The sequence below is a fragment of the Garra rufa genome, chromosome 24, assembly GCF_049309525.1.
Source record: "Garra rufa chromosome 24, GarRuf1.0, whole genome shotgun sequence".
Taxonomy (NCBI): Eukaryota; Metazoa; Chordata; class Actinopteri; order Cypriniformes; family Cyprinidae; genus Garra; species Garra rufa.
Window position 1 is genome coordinate 24,899,005 of NC_133384.1, and position 22,294 is coordinate 24,921,298.

General features: G+C 32.8%; 2 protein-coding genes across 2 annotated transcripts in view; one reads left to right on the plus strand and one right to left on the minus strand.

Moving 5' to 3' along the window:
* mybl1 (v-myb avian myeloblastosis viral oncogene homolog-like 1) overlaps positions 1 to 7,224 on the minus strand; it is a 25,802-nt gene extending 18,578 nt beyond the window's left edge. The window contains exon 1 of the mRNA XM_073830575.1: positions 6,916 to 7,224. Coding sequence (XP_073686676.1) covers positions 6,916 to 7,224 — 309 coding nt within the window. The remainder of the gene's footprint in view (positions 1 to 6,915) is intronic.
* On the plus strand, positions 2,479 to 22,247 carry sgk3 (serum/glucocorticoid regulated kinase family member 3). The gene is made up of 17 exons (XM_073830419.1): positions 2,479 to 2,697; positions 7,261 to 7,451; positions 7,550 to 7,633; positions 8,886 to 8,958; positions 11,787 to 11,862; positions 12,205 to 12,280; positions 13,359 to 13,408; positions 13,565 to 13,622; positions 13,938 to 14,021; positions 14,110 to 14,241; positions 15,676 to 15,788; positions 16,216 to 16,252; positions 16,650 to 16,736; positions 18,252 to 18,347; positions 18,438 to 18,593; positions 20,018 to 20,107; positions 21,272 to 22,247. The coding sequence occupies exons 2-17, from the start codon at positions 7,374 to 7,376 to the stop codon at positions 21,440 to 21,442; spliced, it is 1,461 nt and encodes a 486-aa protein (XP_073686520.1). The 5' UTR covers positions 2,479 to 2,697; positions 7,261 to 7,373; the 3' UTR covers positions 21,443 to 22,247.
* Positions 22,248 to 22,294: the final 47 nt, after the last annotated feature.

The following is a 22,294-nucleotide window of genomic DNA, read 5'->3' on the forward strand; positions in this document are numbered from 1 at the left end:
AGATCCGTACAGTCACATCCCCGAGAGCAAGTATGCAATAAATATGAGGCAATGAAAATGAAAAATCCTTCCAAAATGCTTGTTATTAAATAACAAAAGTCAAAGATGTATACTTCCAATGCGATCGCAAAATGGTAAAGGACAAAAATCCATAAATATTTCTCTGTGTTAGTCTTGCGCGCCTTGGACGCACACACACCCCTCTGTACTGTCACTCTGTACTGTGTTCTCAGCGCGTGTGTTTTTTCCACTCATTCTGTTTCATTTTTTGTCCATCCCGCCGAATCTCGCGCCCAGCCTTCTTCCGGAAACGGGTTTGAATCTGCGCACGCGGCCTCGCTCCTGATTGGTGAACAAAGGTGGGCGGAGGAGCGCGCTCTTGTTGTTGAACAGCAACTGGTCTGTGTCACTCGCTGACGCCTTTTTATTTGCATGCGGTTTGGGGTAGTATGAAATGACTTAGTATGTTTGCTCCCGAGAACCTTTTCTATATAAAAAATAAATTAATTAATGATATATTGTAGTCAATAATACGCTTTATTGGCAGGTTTTGAATATTCGAATTATTAGTGCGAAGTAAAATAGTTCTTATTGAACATACCGCAGAAATTTTTATTATGTAAGTCCATGCTGCCCTCTTGCGGATGTTTTGTGATTTTATTCTGTCTTTGGAAAATTAAACATGAATGAATGTGTTCCTGAACCACAAAACCGGTCATAGGGGTCACTCTTTTTGAAATTGAGATTTATACATCACATGAAACCTGACTAAAAAAGCTTTCCATTGATTAGAATAGGACAATATTTGGCTGAGATACAACTATCTGAAAATGAGAAATATGAGGGTGCAAAAAATCTAAATACTGAGAAAAGTTGTTCAAATAAAGTTCTTGGTAATGCATATTACTAATCAAAAATTAAGTTTTGATATATTTACAGTAGGAAATTTACAAAATATCTTTATGGAACGTGATCTTTACTTAATATTTTAATGAATTTTGGCATAAAAGAAAAAGCGATAATTTTGACCTATTCAGTGTATTTTTGGCTATTACTACAAATATACTCGTGCTATTTAAGACTGGTTTTGTGGTCCAGAGTCACACACATATATATTTTTGGTGTTTATTTGATTAAAAATGCAGAAAAAAACGGTAATGTTGTGAACCGTTATTGCAATTTAAAATAGTGTTTTTTCTGTTTTAATATACTTTAAAATAGAATTTATTCCTGTGATGCAAAGTGGAATTTTTATCAGCCATTACTCCAGTCTTCGGTGTCACATGATCCTTCAGAAATCATTCTAATATGCTATTTTATTATCAGTGTTGGAAACTGTTGTGTTGCTTATTATATATATATATATATATATATATATATATATATATATATATATATATATATATATATATATATATATATATATATATATATGAATTTGACAGCATTTATTTAAAACTGAATTTTTTTGTAACAATATACACTACCGTTCAAAATTTGGGGTCAGTAAATTTTTTCTTTCTTTCTTTTTTGAAAGAAATTAATACTTTTATTCAGCAAAAAGCGACAGTAAAGACTTATAATGATTTATGTTTTGAATACATGCTGTTCTTTATAACTTTTTATTTATCAAAGAATCCTGAAAAACGTATCCCAGGTTCCAAAAACTTATTAAGCAGCGCAACTGTTTCCAACATTGATAATAAAAGTAATAATCAGCATATTAGAATGACTTCTGAAGGATCGTGTGACACTGAAGACTGGAGTAAAGGCTGATTAAAATTCAGCTTGCATCATAGAAATAAATTATATTTTAAAATATATTAAAAAAGAACTGTTCATAAGTGTATTTTTGATCAAATAGTGGCAGTGTAGGCCTATATACAGCAAAATAAACTGTCAGCCAAAAAATTATAAAAAAGGAAATTGTGACCGTGATCCACAAAATCAGTCATAAAGGTAAATTTTTCAAAATTGAGATTTAAACCTCATAAAAATCTGAATAAATAAGCTTTCCATTGATGTATGCTTTGTTAGAATATGACAATATTTGGCAGAGATAAAACTATTTACAAATTTGGAGAAAAAAATATATATATATTGAGAAAGTTGTCTTTAAAGTTTCTTAGCAATGCATATTACTAAAAATTAAGTTTTGATATATTTAAGGTGGGAAATTTACAAAAATTTCTTCATGAACATGATCTTTACTTAATATCCTAATGATTTTTGCCATGAAAGATCATTTTGACCCATACAATGTATTTTTGGCTAATGCTACAAATATACCCGTGCTACTTAAGACTGGTTTTGTGGTTCAGGTCACAATTATTCTTGTCTTAACATAACATTTCAGTTAGTATCTACATAACACAAAATGTGACTGACAGTATGCATGACAGTTCTGCCGCTAACGTTAGATGGCGCTGTTGTTTATGTTCCTTTACAACATTATTATTCTTCGTCCCCCGCGTTTAGTCGCGTGACTGATTGTTTCGGAACTTCGGAACAAACGTCAATGTGTCTTTATTTGACGGGCGGCTCATCGGTAACATGATGAACGTAGTCTTTTCAGTTAAACCGGCTCAATGTTGAGTTCCCAGACACGCCGAGTTTGAATTTTGAATCGTTGCACTTCCTTTGCCTCCCGACACGTCACTGGAGCCAGCTGGATGGAAAGAGTGAGAAAATAATAAGGCAAGTTCTGTCTTTACTCTCTTTGAACAATCTCAAGCACTCGAGTGACTCTAGAAGTACGTCAACGGTTGTAGTAAGTTTTGGCTGTAACAGGTCCATTCTCCGCGATAGTACACAATGTACATTACGTAATAAAATTATTTATTTATTTAAAACAGACTAGCCCAGTGCCAGAAATACAGAGCTCTAGAAAAAAAGGAAACAATTGTCAGCCACGGTCAAAAGGAATTTGTTTTGAAGCTTTGCTTTGGTTGGTTTCAATTCACAGTGTTGTTTCTTGCCTTCTGGAATTGTAGTTACAAGAAAATCCCCATTGCACCATGTAGGATGTAATATATTCAGTGTAATATTTTACAGCCATTCGTGTTATTTGAATGTGTGTGTGCAACAGCAGTGCTAACATTTTAGATTAATTTGAACAAAAACAATTGATTCTAATATATAATATCACAAGAGTATATTGCTATTGTTATTATAAATAGAAACCAGTAATGAGTTTATCACTATTTTACTTAAAGGAGTAGTTCACTTTCAGAACAAAAATTTACAGATAATGTACTCACCCCCTTGTCATCCAAGATGTTTATGTCTTTCTTTCTTCAGTCATGAGGAAATACTATTTTTGAGTAAAACATTTCAGGATTTCTCTCCATATAATGGATTTCTGTGGAGTTTAAACTTCTAAAATGCAGCGTCAAAGGCTCTAAACGATCACAGCTGAGGAAAGAAAGGTCTTATCTATAGCAAAACGATTGGTTATTTTCAACAAAAAAAATTTTTAACCTCAAATGCCTCTTGTCTAGCTCAGCAAGACGAGTGTTTGAGATTAAAAAGTGTATTAGTTGTAAATGTTTTTAGAAAATAACCCATCATTTCGCTAGTAAGACCCTTCTTCCTCGGCTGGGATCATTTAGAGCCCTTTGAAGCTGCATTTAAACTGCATTTTGGAAGTTCAAACTCGGGGACACCATAGAAGTCCATTATATGGAGAGAAATCCTAAAATGTTTGCCTTGAACACCATTTCTTTACGAATGAAGAAACAAAGACATGAACATCTTGGATGACAAGGGGGTGAGTACATTATCTGTACATTTTTGTTCTGAAAGTGAACTATTTCTTTAATAGTGCTAATATTAAGCACCTAACAACTATTATCTTATATTTTTGTGGTCACATTGCTTAGTTAGTTTGTTAAATAAACATACTGATAATTCAAATATGTTCCTACACCATTTTAACACACACATACTCAAAAACGTTCAGTTTTAAATTAGAGAAATGCCTTGGAATAGTTGCTATTTGGGAAATGAAACTATGAATCTTACATGAGCTATAGTCTGTGTCATTTAGTATCCCTGGGAAATAGCTTACGCAATGTTGGGTGAAATAAAAAATGATATGAACAGTATGTGAAATGTTCACTAAGCCTTCCGTTAGAAATTTTTATTGGAAGTTAAACTGTCCTAAGTTTTATTGCACGTTTCTCTGACACATATCCTACCTATAGGTCTCAACATACTGTCACTTTAGATTTGTCTTGTTGCAGAAGTGTAGGATTAGTCTTAATCTGAGATGAAACCAGAGAGTTTAAAAGTGAAAACCTGTACTGATGCATTTTTGCACAGCATGAATCTAGGTTTTATTGTGTGATGTCTGTGCAAGTTTATACTTGTTCCTTTGTACTTTCTTTTTGCTGCTCAAACCTGTTTGACTGTTTGAGTTGAGGTCATGTTTAATAACAGTAATCCTTTGACAGCTCTAATGAAGTGATGACATTACCCAAGTGGCTATAGTTGCTTGAAATTGCATAATAAATGAGCCTAAATCGATAGATGTTGTATCATTTATAGTTCATTTTAAGTGATTTTTCATTTCTCTTGCCATGGGAAGCTTCTAGTTTCAGTTTTAAGATGAAGTGACTCTGTTATTTGGCTCAGACAGTGGAACAGGCATTTAAAATGAATGCATGCTATGCTTCCTGGTGTCTGTTTTTAGTTGAACAAAACATGAGATGTCTTGTCTGCATGGGTACAGTAAATGATTAAGGCTGGGCAGAACAGTAAATTTATTTGCATATCTAACCCAATACCTGTATGCATACACGCTCATGAAAATTTAAATATGCATGTGGGGTTTTCAGAATAGTCCATTAAAACTTAAATCTTAGTCTTTGAATACTTGACCACGTAGGCAAATAAACCTGTAACATTCCTCCAAGTTCGCAGGAATGTAGAAAAATACAGATCGCAGTGATACTGTAAACTGTGTCTGCAACTTCTGCAGTCTGTTATCTCATCTGCACACATTTAGTTTGTATTGCATGTCACACAATACGATAAAGAGTAACACCGGAGCGTTTAGAATAATCCCACTGCTTGTTTTAATAATTTAGTATTGTATTATGCATAAAGACGTCCATTATTCTATATTGTATTGTTTTGGTGCTCACTATTTTGATGAGGTTGCTGCATTTAAAGTAGCCACTAAATCTTTACATTCTATATTATTAATTATTGTTTTATTATTTATTCCTCATTATTCAAGTTTTTGGAACATAGTAAATTTTTATGATATGTGGGTCATTCTACAGAATTGGTTCAGAGTGAGATGTGGAAAAATGTATTTTTCAACAATTTTGTATGTATGCAAAATGTAAAATATCCAAGATACACATTTCTAGTAACTGTGCAGTTAATTCACATTGTATTTCCAGAAAGTTTTTGAATATTTGTCCTCTCCCCAAATTTGTCACTACCGAAACAGTAACAGTAATAATAATTTATTTAGAAGGGTTATATTGACCTTTTAAGATTTGGCTTACATATAAATTGTAAATACATATTTTTGCTATTTTATTAATGAATTTTCTGAGGTAAATCAGTAATAATTAGATTTTAAACAATATTTAAAGTGTAATTTATGAGATTTGTTGTATTTTGAATCAACAAAAAGTCAAATCATACTGATTTTAAAGTGAAGGATTCATTAGTTTGGACAAACATTGAACCAAAAGCTATCATAACATCTTAGTTGATAATTCAGTATACTTTATTTTTGACAAAACATCCCATGTTTCGTTCGTGACAGCACATTTTCAGTAGTGACAGTAATGCTTTCATATAGCGACCGCATTACATTACAGAATTTTAACTTGCTAAAGCAAACTAAAATACAAAAAAAAGCAGAACTGTACTAAAACTTTGTTCATTTCCCTTAAATATGAGGATTATGTGTTTCCTTTTGTCACTACCGAAACTATGATGACATGTTTTGGTCATGACAAATTTATAGGATAACACCCAAAAAATCAAAGATGTTACTATCGAAACTTCACCAAATGTTTTGGTGGTGACAATTTTAGATGCTTTTTAGATCTTTTTCAAAGATGCTAATCAGCACATGGTTAGTTAGCACAGTTTTGAACATTTGTACTCTTGTATATTGTATATAAAAACTAAATGTTATGGAATAACTCCCAAAAAAGTGTTTAATTGTAGAAAAATGGTGTTCGGTAGTGACATTCTTTAAAGTTGCACACCGATTTTTCATACTTTTGAACACATTTACCTCAAAATGATGGGGCCTATCTGCTCACCGTGTAGCTATGAGAGAGAGGGACACAAAATATACAGTTTCGGTAATGACATAAAAATGCAAGACTTTTTTTTTTACATTAAGTTTATTTTTACAAAGAGAATATACAATATATATATATTTTTAACTTCTTTTTTAAAAAATTAAAAAGATATTTTTGAAATCAACAATGGAATAAAATGCAAAAAATATTGCAATATAATTTTCATAAGTTGAAATTTAGGAGTTAGGGTTCGAAACAGCTACCTCCCAATTAAAAGTACCCACTTAATGATGATTTTATATATATATTAAGCTTACTAATATTTTAAATATTGTTGTGAGTTTCAATAGATGATAAAAGGATCTTAGTAAACATCTAAGATTTGAATACTTACTTACTAAATGCTTTTTAAATGTGTTTTTTGGTTGTGGGACAGCAACTTGCACCAATTCTGTAGAATGGCCCATATATGAGCATAGAAACCTCAGAAAATCGTCAATCAACATATATTTAAATATTTCTATCATAAGCTGTTCTTTAGAGGCTCCTCCTGCCCTTTAAATCTGCATCTTGTATGTCCAGTGCAGCATTATCTAAAAATACCTCATGCACCTCAGAGGGGAAGGGGAATGTTGCCCACCCAGTGAGCATTCGTGTGTTGCGCTTGACAGAGGGAGTATGTGGAAGTGGCATATGAAAGAAGAACGTCCCCTTTTGCTCCCTCCCAGCTGGAGAAACGCAGAGGGGAGGATGAAAGAGAGTGAGGAAAAGAGAGGTGGAGACTCATCGCTTGGCCGCCCAGACTGAGGCTCCTCTCTGTGTTCATGCCACACTTGATTAGTGACTCTGAGTGGCTTTCCTGTCCTGTCATGCAAGGCCCAAAGAGCCCTCTGGAGCTAAAGTGGACGCTGGACACTGCTGAAAAGAGAGCTTGGCTGTGGTAGAACATCTCGCTTATGTTTTGGTATGTTTGTGTTCTGCGCAGGACCAAAATGGAGAGTTTCCATCAGGATCAGGTGTGCCCGAGAAGCAGGGAAGCGATCTGAGGACCTGTTGCATCTATGAGCTGTCGCTTGTGAGATTCTGAGAGGCCTCAGGATGGAGGAGCAACCTAACTGCCCCAATGTCAGCATTCCCTGTTCTAATGAGCAGAGAGACAAGAAGAAACGCTATACTGTGAGTGACCTTTAATGCACTGATTTACATTTTGAGAGCTCTGGCTCGCTGTGTTTTAAATATTTTGTGTGTGACTGTTTTAATTCTTGTCTTGTTAGGTTTACAAAGTAATTGTCAGTGTTGGAAGGCATGAGTGGTTTGTGTTTCGGAGATATGCAGAATTTGACAAACTGTACAACACTGTAAGTAAACTAAGTTGTAATCATTGTGAAAAGACAGGCAGACTCCACTGTAACTATGATTTATTTGTTAACAGCTATTTTTAAGTGACATTGATTTTGGTTTAGAACTTGTTTGTAATTAAATATTAAAATTATTACCAATTAATGTAAGATATAAAACTGACAATCTTTTAGAAATGCAACTTGTGAAAAAATATGCTTTTATGCTCTCCAGGGCATATTATTACAGTTTAAAATAACACAAGAAATCATTTTAATACATTTTAAAACGTAATTCATTTCTGTGATGGAAAAGCTGAATTTTAAGCAGCCATTACTCCAGTTTCTTTCAGAAATCATCCTTACATGCTGAATTGGTTGTTCAAAACATTTCTTATTATTATCAATATTGAAAAAAAGTTGTGCTGCCAAATATTTTTGACATTAATTTGACTATATTTTGTCAAGTAATAAATGTCTTTACTGTCACTTTTGATCAATTTAATGCATTCTTGCTGAATAAAAGTAATAATTTCTTTAAATAAATCTGAGTACTGATCCTAGGGCTGGGCGATTTGGCCTAAAATCCAAATCTCGATTAATTGAACATTTTAACTCGATTACGATTAATGAACGATTATTTTATTTATTAATAAAATTATATTTAATTATATTTATATATTATTTCTATAATATTTATTTTTTTGCCCTTATAGTTCACTGACAAGTTTTGTACAGTAAATATGCTCACATATTACAAGTGAGAGATTTTTGAATGAAGAGTGCATTACTTGATTTTAAAAATATTTGAAGGAAACACACACTATCTACTATCTATGATTATTTATTGAACATCAGTGTTGAACAACTGAAATTAAAGAACGAAAAGTCACATTTTTCTTAAATTAGTGAAAATAAATAACTTGCACTTTTGGAAACAAAATAAATTATTTTTAATGTTTTTCATATTAAAAGTAGAAAATAAGCAGTATCTCTTCTAAATAAAATTACTCTTGTATATCTTGTAAATACTTTTTACTGTATAAATACTGTTTAAGCTCTCCATCGACATGTCAGCAGAATAACGTAACGTAACAGAGCGGGGTCACGTGACTCCACACGCGGTAGTGTTTTTAAAGGGAAAGTAATCGAAATAATTGACCTGGAAAAATTTGATCGATTTCGATTACTTTTCGATTAATCGCCCAGCCCTAACTGATCCTAGACTTTTGAATGCTATTGTATTTTAAAACGATATTGTCTCTATCTGCAGTTAAAAAAACAGTTTCCTGCTTTGAATTTGAAGATTCCTGCTAAGAGAATATTTGGAGACAACTTTGACCCAGGTATTTTACACTTCCTTGATTTTTCATGAAATAAAATGCATATTGTTCAGAGCCCACCGGAGCTTTTGTCATCTCGTGCACATACGTTAGTGCTTCATTTAGCTTAACAGAGATCATGTGTATTTGTCAAATTAGATTATCTGACAGTCTTCCATACAGAAAATCAACCATGCTAAATCTGCCCTGCCCCGAGCCCGTAAAATCTTTGTCCTTGTTTAATCTCACGTTATGCTCTCAGACAATGTGGCAGCAAAATTGTGTGCATAAATAACAGAATGAGAATGCGCACCCAAGAACCAATTGTATTTAGCTCATGTGCGACCAATTATGTGGCTAGTATGTGGTCAGGATCTTTTCATGGAGAAACCATTGGTCTGGTCATTGGAAGCACATGCAAAATTTGTGTGCATGATGTAAAGGCTTCTCCACCATTGGTAAAAGATTCTCTCTCTCTATGCTTTTGTCTCTCCCCCTCATTCTCTCTGGATAATTGCTGTCTCGCTGGACAATAGCAATCTAATTATTTGGGGCCCATTTTTACAGTAGTGAGCCATGCTGCACTGAAAGACTGAGGCCATTGGTTTTCATAAGTGACTGATAAATTAGTTATTTTCCGTAAGAGGTGATGTTATCATAAGTATTTCTTAAAAATGGGTCTTAGGTCTGTTTTGTATGGAAACCCTTTTCTGCCGCTGAAATTTAAAAAGGTTATTGCGACATCTCACATTTCTCTTTTTTTCTCACAGTTGCGAGTTTACATCTTGCAAAACTTTTTTTCTCAGAACTGCAAGATGTAAATTCACAAATCTGAGAAAAAAAGTCATAATTTTGAGATATAAACTCACAATTCTGAGAAAAATTGTGAGTATATCGCAATTCTGACCTTATTTCTTAGAATTGACTTTATTTCTCAAAATTGCAAGTTTATTTCTCAGAATTGTTTATATCTCGCAGTTCTGAGTTTATTTCGTAGAATTGTGAGTTTATTTCATAGAATTGTGAGTTTATTTCTCAGAATTGTGAGTTTATATCTCGCAGTTTTGACTTTATTTCTCAGAATTGTGCTTTTATTTCTCAGAATTACGCGTATATTTCTCAGAATTGCAACTTTATTTCTCAAATTGCAACTTTATTTATCAGAACTGTTAGTTAGTTTCTCAGAATTGCGACTTAATTTCTCAAAATTGCGACTTTATTTCTCAGAATTGTTTATAACTCGCAGTTCTGAGTTTATTTCATAGAATTGTGAGTTTATTTCTCAGAATTGTGAGTTTATTTCTCAGAATTGTGAGTTTATTTCTCAGAATTGTGAGTTTATTTCTCAGAATTGTGAGTTTATTTCTCAGAATTGTAAGTTTATTTCATAGAATTGTGAGTTTATTTCTCAGAATTGTGAGTTTATATCGCAGTTCTGACTTTATTTCTCAGAATTGCGCGTTTATTTCTCAGAATTGCAACTTTATTTCACAAAATTGCGACTTTATTTCTCAGAATTGCGACTTTTCTTGGAATTGCAAGTTCATTTCTCAAATTTCAACTTTATTTATCAGAACTGTTAGTTAATTTCTCAGAATTGCGACTTTATTTCTCAGAATTGTTTATAACTCGCAGTTCTGAGTTTATTTCTCAGAATTGTACTTTTATTTCTCAGAATTACGCGTTTATTTCTCAGAATTGCAACTTTATTTCTCAGAATTGCAACTTTATTTATCAGAATTGCGACTATTTCTCAGAATTGTGAGTTTATTTCTCAGAATTGTGAGTTTATTTCTCAGAATTGTGAGTTTATATCTTGCAGTTTTGACTTTCTCAGAATTGTGCTTTTATTTCTCAGAATTACGCGTTTATTTCTCAGAATTTATTTATCAGAATTGCGACTATTTCTCAGAATTTCAACTTTATTTCTCAGAATTTCAACTTTATTTCTCAGAATTGCGACTTTTCTTGGAATTGCAAGTTCATTTCTCAAATTGCAACTTTATTTATCAGAACTGTTAATTAATTTCTCAGAATTGCGACTTCATTTCTCAGAATTGCGACTTCATTTCTCAGAATTGCGACTTTATTTCTCAGAATTGTTTATAACTTGCAGTTCTGAGTTTATTTCATAGAATTGTAAGTTTATTTAATAGAATTGTGAGTTTATTTCTCAGAATTGTGAGTTTATATCTCGCAGTTCTGACTTTATTTCTCAGAATTGCGCGTTTATTTCTCAGAATTGCAACTTTATTTCTCAGAATTGCAACTTTATTTATCAGAATTGCAACTTTATTTCACAAAATTGTGAGTTTATATTTCGCAATTCTGACTTTATTTCTCAGAATTGACTTTATATCTCGCAATTCTGACTTTATAACTCACAATTATGAGTTTATATCTCACAATTCTCAGAAAAAAAGTCAGAATTGTGAGATAAAAGGTCGCAACCTTTTTAAAAAAAATTTATTTAGTGGCGCAAACGGCCTTCCATAGTTTTCGTTATGGGCAGCATGACATATCAGACATATCAGATGCTTACATAACCCACTTGGCTGAACCACAATAATACTTTTCTGTATGTCCTATGTCACTTGCTGGAAGTTAGGCAAATTAAGCAAATGCTATTTTGGACAGGTTGCTTGATATATGCAAAAACCCTGAACAAAAAAAATCATCCAGACTACATCAAATATGGGTTTAATTGTTTGTGTTTATCACAAAGTGTTTAGTGCAGTAAATTATTGGCTACCAAAAGCATTAAAACTAAAATTTAAGAGGCCACTGCTATGCACATTTCCTATTTTTTTTCGTAAGCTAATTTGCACCTATATATTTTGTATAATTCTTAGAGTTCATAAAACACAGAAAAGCGGGGTTACATGAGTTCATTCAGAAGATTGTGTCCAATCCACAGCTCAGCAACCAGTGAGTATATCAGCCGGTTACTGTTCCTTCAGTTTTTTATCACCACAGTATCAGTGCATCTAAATGTACCTAAAATTTGAGTGGGCTTTACACTGGAAACATGCCAAAACCAGCCACAACCAGATATCTCTTTGAACTTTGAGTACAAAGCCGGTTCGATAGTATCTTATGAACCCGTGCCAAATAAAAGATGCTTCTTTTTGATTCTCTGTAAAATTTGCCATGGTTACGGTTCTTGTTACAGAGAGATGTTGATGTTAGCTCATATTCCTCCTCACAGCTGTGGCTTTGTATCGCCTCAGTCAGACCTCTAACATGTGAATGTTCATTTCAAACTCGCAGCTCTGATGTCAAAGACTTTCTGCAGATGGACAAATCTAAAAATTTCTCTGATGCCTCAGAGGATGAAGATGACAAGGTTGGTATATGTACTAATATTATGTTTTTAATATATATATATATATAACATATTGAGTAAGTGGTCTTAATACTTTCCTTTTTGTTCTGCTTGTTTGCTATATTTACCGGCATTGAGTGTTGTATAGTTATATTTTAAGCATTTTTAACATGCTACAGTTATTAATACATTTATTGAATTAAATATACAGATAAAAGGCAATATTATGAAATATTATTGCAATTTAAAATAGCTGTTTTCTATTTTAATATACTTTAAATATACTATTTAAAATTCTGTGATGCAAAGCTGAATTTTTAGCACATTATTCTTCAAAAATCATTAAAATACAGTAATTTATTATCAGTGTTGGAAACCATTTTGCTGCTTAATGTTGTTTTGGAAACTATGATACTATGAAAGTCTTTACTATCACTTTTGATCAATTTAACACATCCTTTCTGAGGAAAAGTATTAATTTCTTTCAAAGAACGAAAGAAAAAAAGGACTGACCCTAGACTTTACACATTAGTGCATATTGTTACAAAATATTTCTATTTTAAATAAATGCTGTTCTTTTTAAGGTTTTATGCATCAAAGAATCTTGGAAAAAATATCACAGGGATCAAAAAATGATTAAGCACCACAACTCTTTCCATCATTTATAATAAATCAGCATATTAGAATGATTTCTAAAGGATCTGAAGCAATGATGCTAAAAATTCAGCGTTGCATCACAGGAATAAATTCTATTTTATAGTGTATTAAAATAGAAAACCACTATTTTAAATTGCAATAACATTTCACAATATTACAGTTTTTTCTGTATTTTTAATCATATTAACGCAGCCTTGATGAGCAGAAAAGACTTCTTTAAAAAGAAGACTTCTTTAAAAAACATTAAAAATCTTACTGATCCAAAAATCTTTTCTAAGGACCCGAGATGCAAGATAGCTTGTGCTATAATCTCTATTAATATTTTTTTTCTTCTGTTTTTATGTATAAAGTTATATTTTTGTACTCTACAGATAAATAAACTAAAATAATTTTACTACTGCTTTTAAATGAGTCTTACCTAGTTTTGTCATATCTCTTACAGAGTACCTCTACCTCTAGAACTATAAACCTAGGGCCATCTGGAAATCCACAGTAAGTTTTTTTTTTTTTTTTTAATAATAATAATTTCAATTATTGCATTGCTTTTGTATAGTGATGAATATTGTGTTTATGTCATGATTTGGATGCAAAGCAAATTATTAATGCATAGGTTTAATTTTAGTTTTAATCACTGTGTTTTTCCAATAGTGCAAAACCCACTGACTTTGACTTTCTTAAAGTCATAGGAAAGGGAAGCTTTGGGAAGGTAAGTTTCTTTTTAAATATAATGCCTAATAATGAAAATGATCCGAAATGTGGTAATGAAGAGAAAGTGGGTCAATCCCTTGTGTACACATTTTGAATCAGTTACTGAAAGCTCTGGATGTCACTGAGCCTTAATATATTCTCTGTTTTCTTTGCTGAACGGTTAGCCATAGTGTTTGTTTCTGAGACACGGACTCTCCATTTAGGAAGTGAAAGTTTCTCAGTTTTGAAGTCAAAGCTTGTCTTGTTTCTGCTCATGGGCAGTCGTATTGGAAGGTGAAACTTGCTAACCCACCGTGTACTCTCCCATACAAAGGTTCTTCTTGCAAAGAGGAAACGGGATGGGAAGTGTTACGCCATTAAAGTCTTGCAAAAAAAGATAATTTTAAACAGGAGAGAGGTAATGATTTTCTTGGTTTTAATGCCTAAACTTCATTTATGCTCACTCTTTGACATTTGATTTATGAATTCCCTTTTTTTTGCGCCAGCAAAAGCACATTATGGCGGAACGTAATGTGTTGCTAAAGAATGTTAAACACCCCTTCCTGGTTGGACTGCACTACTCCTTTCAGACAACAGACAAGTTATACTTTGTCCTGGATTTTGTCAATGGTGGAGAAGTGAGTATTTGTGGTTGAGAAGCTCAAGGCTGATATGTCTGTCTTATCACATCTCAAAAGCCACTGTTTGACAGATTAAACCAAAATGTTATAAATATAGCTATTGCTGACGTGGACATTTGTCACTTTATGTCTCAAAGGGTCATTTGGTCATCCTTGATTCGGATCTGTATGACTACTTTTTTGTGGAACACAGAAGAAAGATATTTTAAAACATGTGTTGTATTCCTACAAAGATGCTCTAGCAGTCAAAAGTTTTTGAACAGTAAGATTTTTAATGTTTTTAAAAAATGACTTTCTGCTCACCAAGCCTGCATTTATTTGACCGAAAATAGAGCAAAAGCAGTATTATTGTGAAATATTTTTACTATTTAAAATAACTGTTTTCTATTTGAATATATTTTAAAATGCAATTTATTCCTGTGATCAAAGCTGAATTTTCAGCAGCATTACTCCAGTCACATGGTCCTTCAGAAATCATTCTAATATGCTGATTTGCTGATCAAGAAAACATTTATTATTATATTATTAATATTTAAAATTGCACTTTCTTGCAGTATTCTTTGGTAAATAGAAATCCAAAAATCAGCATTTATCTGAAATACAAATCTTTTGTAAGATTATACACTATACCATTCAAAAGCAAATTAAAAAAGAAGAAATTATAGAAATTAATACTTTTATTTAGCAGGGACGCTTTAAATTGATCAAAAGTGCTGATAAAGACATTTATGATGTTACAAAAGATTGCTATTTCAGATAAATGCCGTTCTTCTATTTATCAAAGGATCCTGAAAAAAGTATACTCTGCTGCTTTCAACATAATAAAATGTTTTTTAAGCAGCAAATCAGAATATTAAAATGATTTCTGAAGGATCATGTGACTGGAGTAATGATGCTAAAAAAAACTTTGAAATCAGGGAATGAATTACTTTTTAAAATACATTCAAAAAGAAAACGGTTATATTAAATAATAAAAATATTTCACAATTTTGCTGTTTTTGCTGTACTTTGGATTAAATAAATAGAGAACATTAAAAAACTTTTGACTGGTGGTGTATGAAGTCATACAGCTTTTAACAGACTAAAGGTTTTTTTGATGAACTATCCCTTTAACATAGAAATGCATTGGAATTATCATGTGGCATGTAAATGAGATGATAAAGCAAATGCATGACTGTTGCAAATTTTTAGTCACTTTATTACCATTTTGCATGGTTCCTATTCACAGGCTCATTTAGACCTCTGGTCAGACTTCCTCTTTTTAGCTAAAAGTCTGCTGACGATATTTTAAATGTCAGCTAATGAAACATCACACCAATAAGTACTAGCACTATGAGGCACTTTACAAAATAGCAGTGAGGTCATGGGTAACTTGACTATTTTCTGCATTTATTCAGTGAATATTACAATTTTTGATTCTTTCCATTACAGCTTTTCTTTCACCTCCAAAAAGAGCGGACCTTTCCTGAACCCAGAGCGAAGTTTTACATCGCTGAGATGGCAAGTGCTCTGGGTTACTTGCACTCTCTAAACATTGTTTACAGGTAAATGCAGCTTTACTACAGTATCCCTTGTCTATAAATACACATTCTGGGATGATGTTTAACTGTTAAAGTGTGGGAGAATTCCCAGAGGCAGTGGAATGTTTAACAGACACATTCAACATCTCCTCCCTCCAATGGTTTCCCCACAATGGATTTGATTGGTGAACTATCTTAACTGTAGTCTTTTAAAATTACACTCACATGTGAAATGGCCATCATGAGAGTATAGTTTGCATTCATAGGGTGTGACGGTATATGGCCGCAAGGAAATGCATTATGAATAGCCTGTCTTGTTATATTATAATACCTATAATTTATCATTACGATTTTTCTGTGTAAAGTTCTGTGTAATGTTTTTTAGCCAAATAGTTCCTGACTGAAAACATATGACAAAATGCTAACAACCTAAGTGTTCTTGTGTTCCCAGGGATTTGAAACCAGAAAATATCCTGCTGGACTCTCAAGTAAGTACCCCTCTTTTTTTTTGCACTTTTATCATTGCCAAAGCGTAGCCGATCAACGTTGAGAGGGTTCCAGAGGAAACAGAGTAATCTACCCTTGCTGTGAAGTATAACAAACTCTTCTGATTTCCCGAGACGAGGTGTACAGAGTGTAGCTTTCGCCAGCCAAATGAAATATTGCAATGAAACCGAAGACTTATTTTTAATTAGTAAGAATGCTTCAGGTTAGTTGAAGTTTTATTTGTGCATTTCCTGTCGAATCAAATGAAACTGTGAGGTTACAAGGCCCTGGCAGATATTCCAGTCAGACACAAGATTCTTTGGCTCTGTGAAGAATAGGCCTTTTGTGTGGTGACATGCTTCCTGAAAATGTTCCTCTTGGCATCTTTTGTCTGTTAAGGGACATATAGTCTTGACTGACTTTGGACTGTGTAAGGAGGGCATCTCTCAAGCAGACACAACGACCACATTTTGTGGGACACCTGAGGTATTATATAATATAAATATGATGGATGAATGATAAATGACATTACAGTTTAAAAGTTTGGAGACAGTAGGATATTTTTATAGGAAATTAAAACAGTTATTCAATAAGGACACATTAAATTGATCATTAAAGACATTTACACTACCAGTCAAAAGTTTTTGAACAGTGAGATTTTTTTTTTTTTTTTTTTTTTAAGAATTTCCTTTTGCTCACCAAGGCTGCATTTATTTGATCCAAAATACAACAAAAGCAGTAATTTTGTGAAATATTTTTACTATTTAAAATAACTGTTTTCTATATAAATATGTTTTAAAATGTAATTTATTCCTGTGATCAAAGATACATTTTTCAGCATCATTACTCCAATCTTCGGTGTCACATGATCCTTCAGAAATCATTCTAATATTCTGATTTGCTGTTCAAGAAACATTAATTATTATTATTATTATTATCAATATTTAAAACAGTTGAGTACATTTTTGGGGGGATTTTATGAATAGAAAGATTAAAAATCAGCATTTATCTGAAATAAAAAGCTTTTGTAACATTATACACTATACCATTCAAAAACTTGAAGTCGGTATAATTTTTTTTATATGTTTTTGGGAAAGAAATTATAGAAATGAATACTTATTTAGCAAGGATGCTTTAAATTGATCAAAAGTGATGATAATGGCATTTATAATGTTACAAAAGATTTCTATTTCAGATAAATTACATTTTAAAATATATTCAAATAGAAAACAGTTATTAAATAGTAAAAATATTTTTAAAATTTTGCTGTATTTTGGATCGAATAAATGCAGGCTTGGTGAGTAGAAGAGACTTCTTTATAAACATTAAAAATCTTACTGTTCAAAAACTTTTGACTGGTAGTGTATACCTGTTCTTTTGTTCTCTTTTAAATAATCAGAGAAAAATGTATCACAGCTTCCAAAAAATATTAAGCAGCACAACTGTTTTCAACATTAATAATAATAATAATAAATGTTTTGTGAGCACCAAATCAGCATTTTTGTATGATTTCTGAAGGATCATGTGACATTGAAGACTGGAGTAATGGCTGCTTTGCCATCACAGACATAAATTACATTTTAAAATAGATTTAAATGGAAAGCAGTTATTTAAAATTGTAATAATACTTCACAATATTGCAGTTTTTACTGTGTTTTTATTAAATAAATGCAGCCTGGGTGAACATGAGACTTATTTCAAAAACATAACATTTTACCAACGCCAAATGTTTATGTATTGCATGTTTTAAATTTAATATTTGAAAAGTGTCTTTAAAATAGCTGTGAAATGTTATAGTGAAACCTTTCTTTCTAATTAGTTGTTAAACTTAAAAAGTAACTACTTATTGTGATTCTTATTATTAAATTGTAACTGATTTGCTAATTATGCTTTCCTAGACTGACCTCATTACATTTTCAGAAAATTAACTGCAAATTAAGCTTTTAGCAGGTAGAATAACACAGTGATTTAATGCAATAATTGCTGTCTCTGTCACGTTAGTATCTAGCTCCAGAGGTACTCAGAAAACAACCCTATGATAACACTGTAGACTGGTGGTGTCTGGGTTCTGTGCTGTATGAAATGCTTTACGGGCTGGTAAGTTATAAATAAATCATACATTTGAATAGTTGTCTTTGAAAATGTAGGCAATAAAGCTTAAATCGTCTTTTACCTTTATGTCAAAAGCCTCCGTTCTACAGCAGGGACACGCATGAGATGTATGACAACATTCTTCACAAGGAACTTGTCATGCGCCCCGGGGCATCCACAGCTGCCTGGTCCATCCTTCAGGCCCTGCTGGAGAAAGACCACACCAGGAGGCTTGGCTACAGAGATGACTTTGTAAGCTATTTAGTACTGATATATCACCCCCTGGTGGATGATTTTGTTGAATATTTCAGTAGCATCTCAATAGGATTTGTGTAGTTTAGTTTCCTGTAATATACAGTTGAAGTCAAATGTTTACATACACCTTGCAGAATCTGTGTTATTTTTTTATTTAGTACTGACCTGAATAAGATATTTAACATAAAAGACGTTTAAAGTCCACAAGAGAAAATAATAGTTGAGTTTATAAAAATGACCCTGTTCAAAAGTTTACATATGCTTGATTCTTAATACTGTGTTGTTACCTGAATGATTCACACCTGTGTTTTTTGTTTAGTGATAGTTCATGAGTTCCTTGTTTGTCCTAAACAGTTAAACTGCCCACTGTTCTTTGGTTTTTCAGCATTTTTGTGTATTTGAACCCTTTCCGACAATGACTATATGATTTTGAGATCCATCTTTTCACACTGAGGACAACTAAGGGACTCATATGCAACTATTACAGAAGGTTCAAACATGATGCATTAAGATACAGGGGTGTAAACTTTTGAACAAAATGAGTGTGTGTAAATTTTTCTAATTCTGCCTAAATATCATATTTTTTCATTTAGTACTAGTACTCAAAATCATACAGTCATTGTTGGAAAGGGTTCAAATAGACAAAAGTGCTGACAAAAAGCCACAGAATTTGTGGGACCTGAAGGATTTTTCTGAAGAACATAGGGCAGTTAAAAGAAATGCTGTGGATCATTCAGGTAACAACACACAGGGTTCCCACAAGTCCTTGAAATCCTTGAAAGTTTGTGAATCTGAAAAAAAAAAGGCCCTGAAAGGTTTTTGAAAATATACATAGATACAGGTCTGTGTGCTTGAATTTATTTTGTGCAAGATGTTTTCAGGAAAAAAACTCCATATTATTCCCTACAGTCTGCTAATGTGTTATTTCGCCAACACTAGGTACTTTGTGTTGTACGTTGCCATGATTTTCACGAGCACACGAAACTACTACAATGGTACCTCAACGTTTCACAGACACACAGTGAAACACTGCAAGAATAGGCTGTGAAGTTTGAATAAAATGCTTTTTTGCATAGTTGTGTTTGACACATGAAATTGATTAAGAATCAAGAGTATGTAAACTTTTGAACAGGGTCATTTTTATAAATTCAACTCTTATTTTCTCTTGTGGACTATATGTAAATGTCTTTTTTGTGAAATATCTTATTCAGGTGAGTACTAAATAAAAAAAATAGCATGCATTTTGTATGATGCGTCTTATTTTGGTAAAATAATTAACATTTTGCAGATTCTGTAAGGTGTATGTAAACTTTTGACTTGTATTACAACTGTATTACGTTCTGTATCACACAGGCAATATTGAATTGACAATATCTTAGGATATTAAAATGGCTTTATATGTTATGTCCAATTTGTTGCAGAATGAAGTCAAAGGACATGAATTTTTCTCATCTATTAACTGGGATGACCTTGAACAGAAAAAGCTTCCTCCTCCTTTCAACCCTAGTGTGGTAAGACTTCATATTACCAAAAATGAAAAGTCGCTGAAAATGTAATCACCCTAAGGCTATCCAAGAAGTAGATGAGTTTGTTTCTTCATCAGAACAGATTTGGACACTTTTTTAAAAACATTTTACATCACTTGCTCACCAGTGGACCCTTTGAATAGGTGCCGTCATAAGAAGAGTTCAAACAGCTGAGAAAAACATCACAATAACCCACACGACTCCTGTCCATCATTTAATGTCTTGTGAAGTGAAAAGCTGTCCTTTTGTATGAAAGAAAACATCAAACCTAAAAAATCATAAAAATCAGCTTTCTATAGTGAAAAGGTCATCTCCTCTAAATCAGGAGAAATATGCACAGATCAAGCACCTTTTACATATGTGACCCTGGACCACAAAACCAGTCATAAGGTTAAATTTTACAAAACTGAGATGTATGCATCATATGAAAGTTCAATAAATAAGCTTTCTATTGATATATGGTTTGTTAGGATAGGACAATATTTGGCCGAGATACATCTTTTAAAGATCTGGAATCTGAGGTTGCAAAAAAAATCAAAATACTGAGAAAATCACCTTTAAAGTTGTCCAAATTAAGTTCTTAACAATGCATATTACTAATCAAAAATTACATTTTGATATATTTATAGTAGGAATTTTGCAAAAAAATCTTCATGGAACATAATCTTTACTCAATTTCCTAATGATATTTGGCATAAAAGAAAAATCAATAATTTTGACCCATACAATGTATTTTTTGCTATTGCTACAAATATACCCCAGCGACTTAAGACTGGTTTTGTGGTCCAGGGTCACATGAAAATAGCCCAAAACAGTTCTAAATGTCAGAACCAACAGTTTAAAGTTAAAATGCCTTAATGATGGATTGTTTCTTACAAATACACTTCACAAGCTTTTCACTTCACAAGACAATAATTGATGGATGGAAGTCATTTACTTGGATTATTGTGATGTTTTTAACAGCTGTTTCGATGTAATGCAAAATGTCTCCAAATCTGTTCCGGTGAAGACACAAACTCATCTTTGATGGCCAAAGGGAAAGCAAATTTTCATTTTTAGATGAACTATCCCTTTACCAATATGCTTAAGTTTCAAAAAATGTATGCATTAGTGTATTACAGTGTATTACTCTCTAATGCTGTCTTGCAGGAATCCCAGTATGACATCTCAAACTTTGATCCCGAGTTCACGGAGGAAATGGTGCCAAACTCTGTGTGCTTCTCTTCAGGGCATTCGATCGTCAATGCTAGTGTTATGGAAGCTGATGATGCCTTCCTGGGATTTTCTTACGCTCCGCCGTCGGAAGATTCTTTCCTGTAAGGGTGGCGCTGCTAGTGGCGATCCAGAGAGCTGAATGAAACGTCTGTGATCGCTCTCTCTGATGAAAGGGAAGAATTTGCCGATGTCACGATCAGACGGTGGACCCTTGTGATTCTTAACAGAAGCAGTGCATAAACCTTTTGGGATGCAGGGTGTTTCAAACTTTATTTTTATGCATAAATAACATTCTATTTTGTGTAACATTGAACGCCTTACCTGAGAGTTTAGCTCGGGAGCTGAAGTATTGATGTTTTTTGTTTTTCTTCTTCGTAAGAACTATTTTCAAGGGCTGATGATATTTGTAAACCAAATATCTACTTTGACACATTCCTTGTTTTGCCCCAACTCTTACACTTGATTGCTTAAATACTGTGCAGTATATGACCAATTATGTTTATGTAGTTTAGTCTCTTGTTACAAATTTGCTATGGAAAAAAATGTTCATATATGTCAATGCAAGCAATTAAAAATTGCTGATTGACAAATTAATATATATTGCATTTATACTGTTTAATATGTATGTGACTTAGCAAATAGACAAGCTGTTTTGAAATCAAAATGAATTTCGATAAACCCTAGAAGGGTCTGGGTCATCAACAGCTATAGTACAGTGCGAATTGAACATTTGTGGCTATTCATCTTAGATTTTAATGAGTTAATAGCACTTAAATACTGACAATGACTCTGTAATAAACCACTGTTTCATTTCCCGGCCTTTGATTATGAGATGAGACACCACAGTGCCTACTGACTTATATGACCTTTAAATGATGTACTGTACAAGTAAACACCTTTTCTTGAATTACTTAGCTGTTATGCCTCTCATTTGCATATATTTGCCTCTGTTCAACA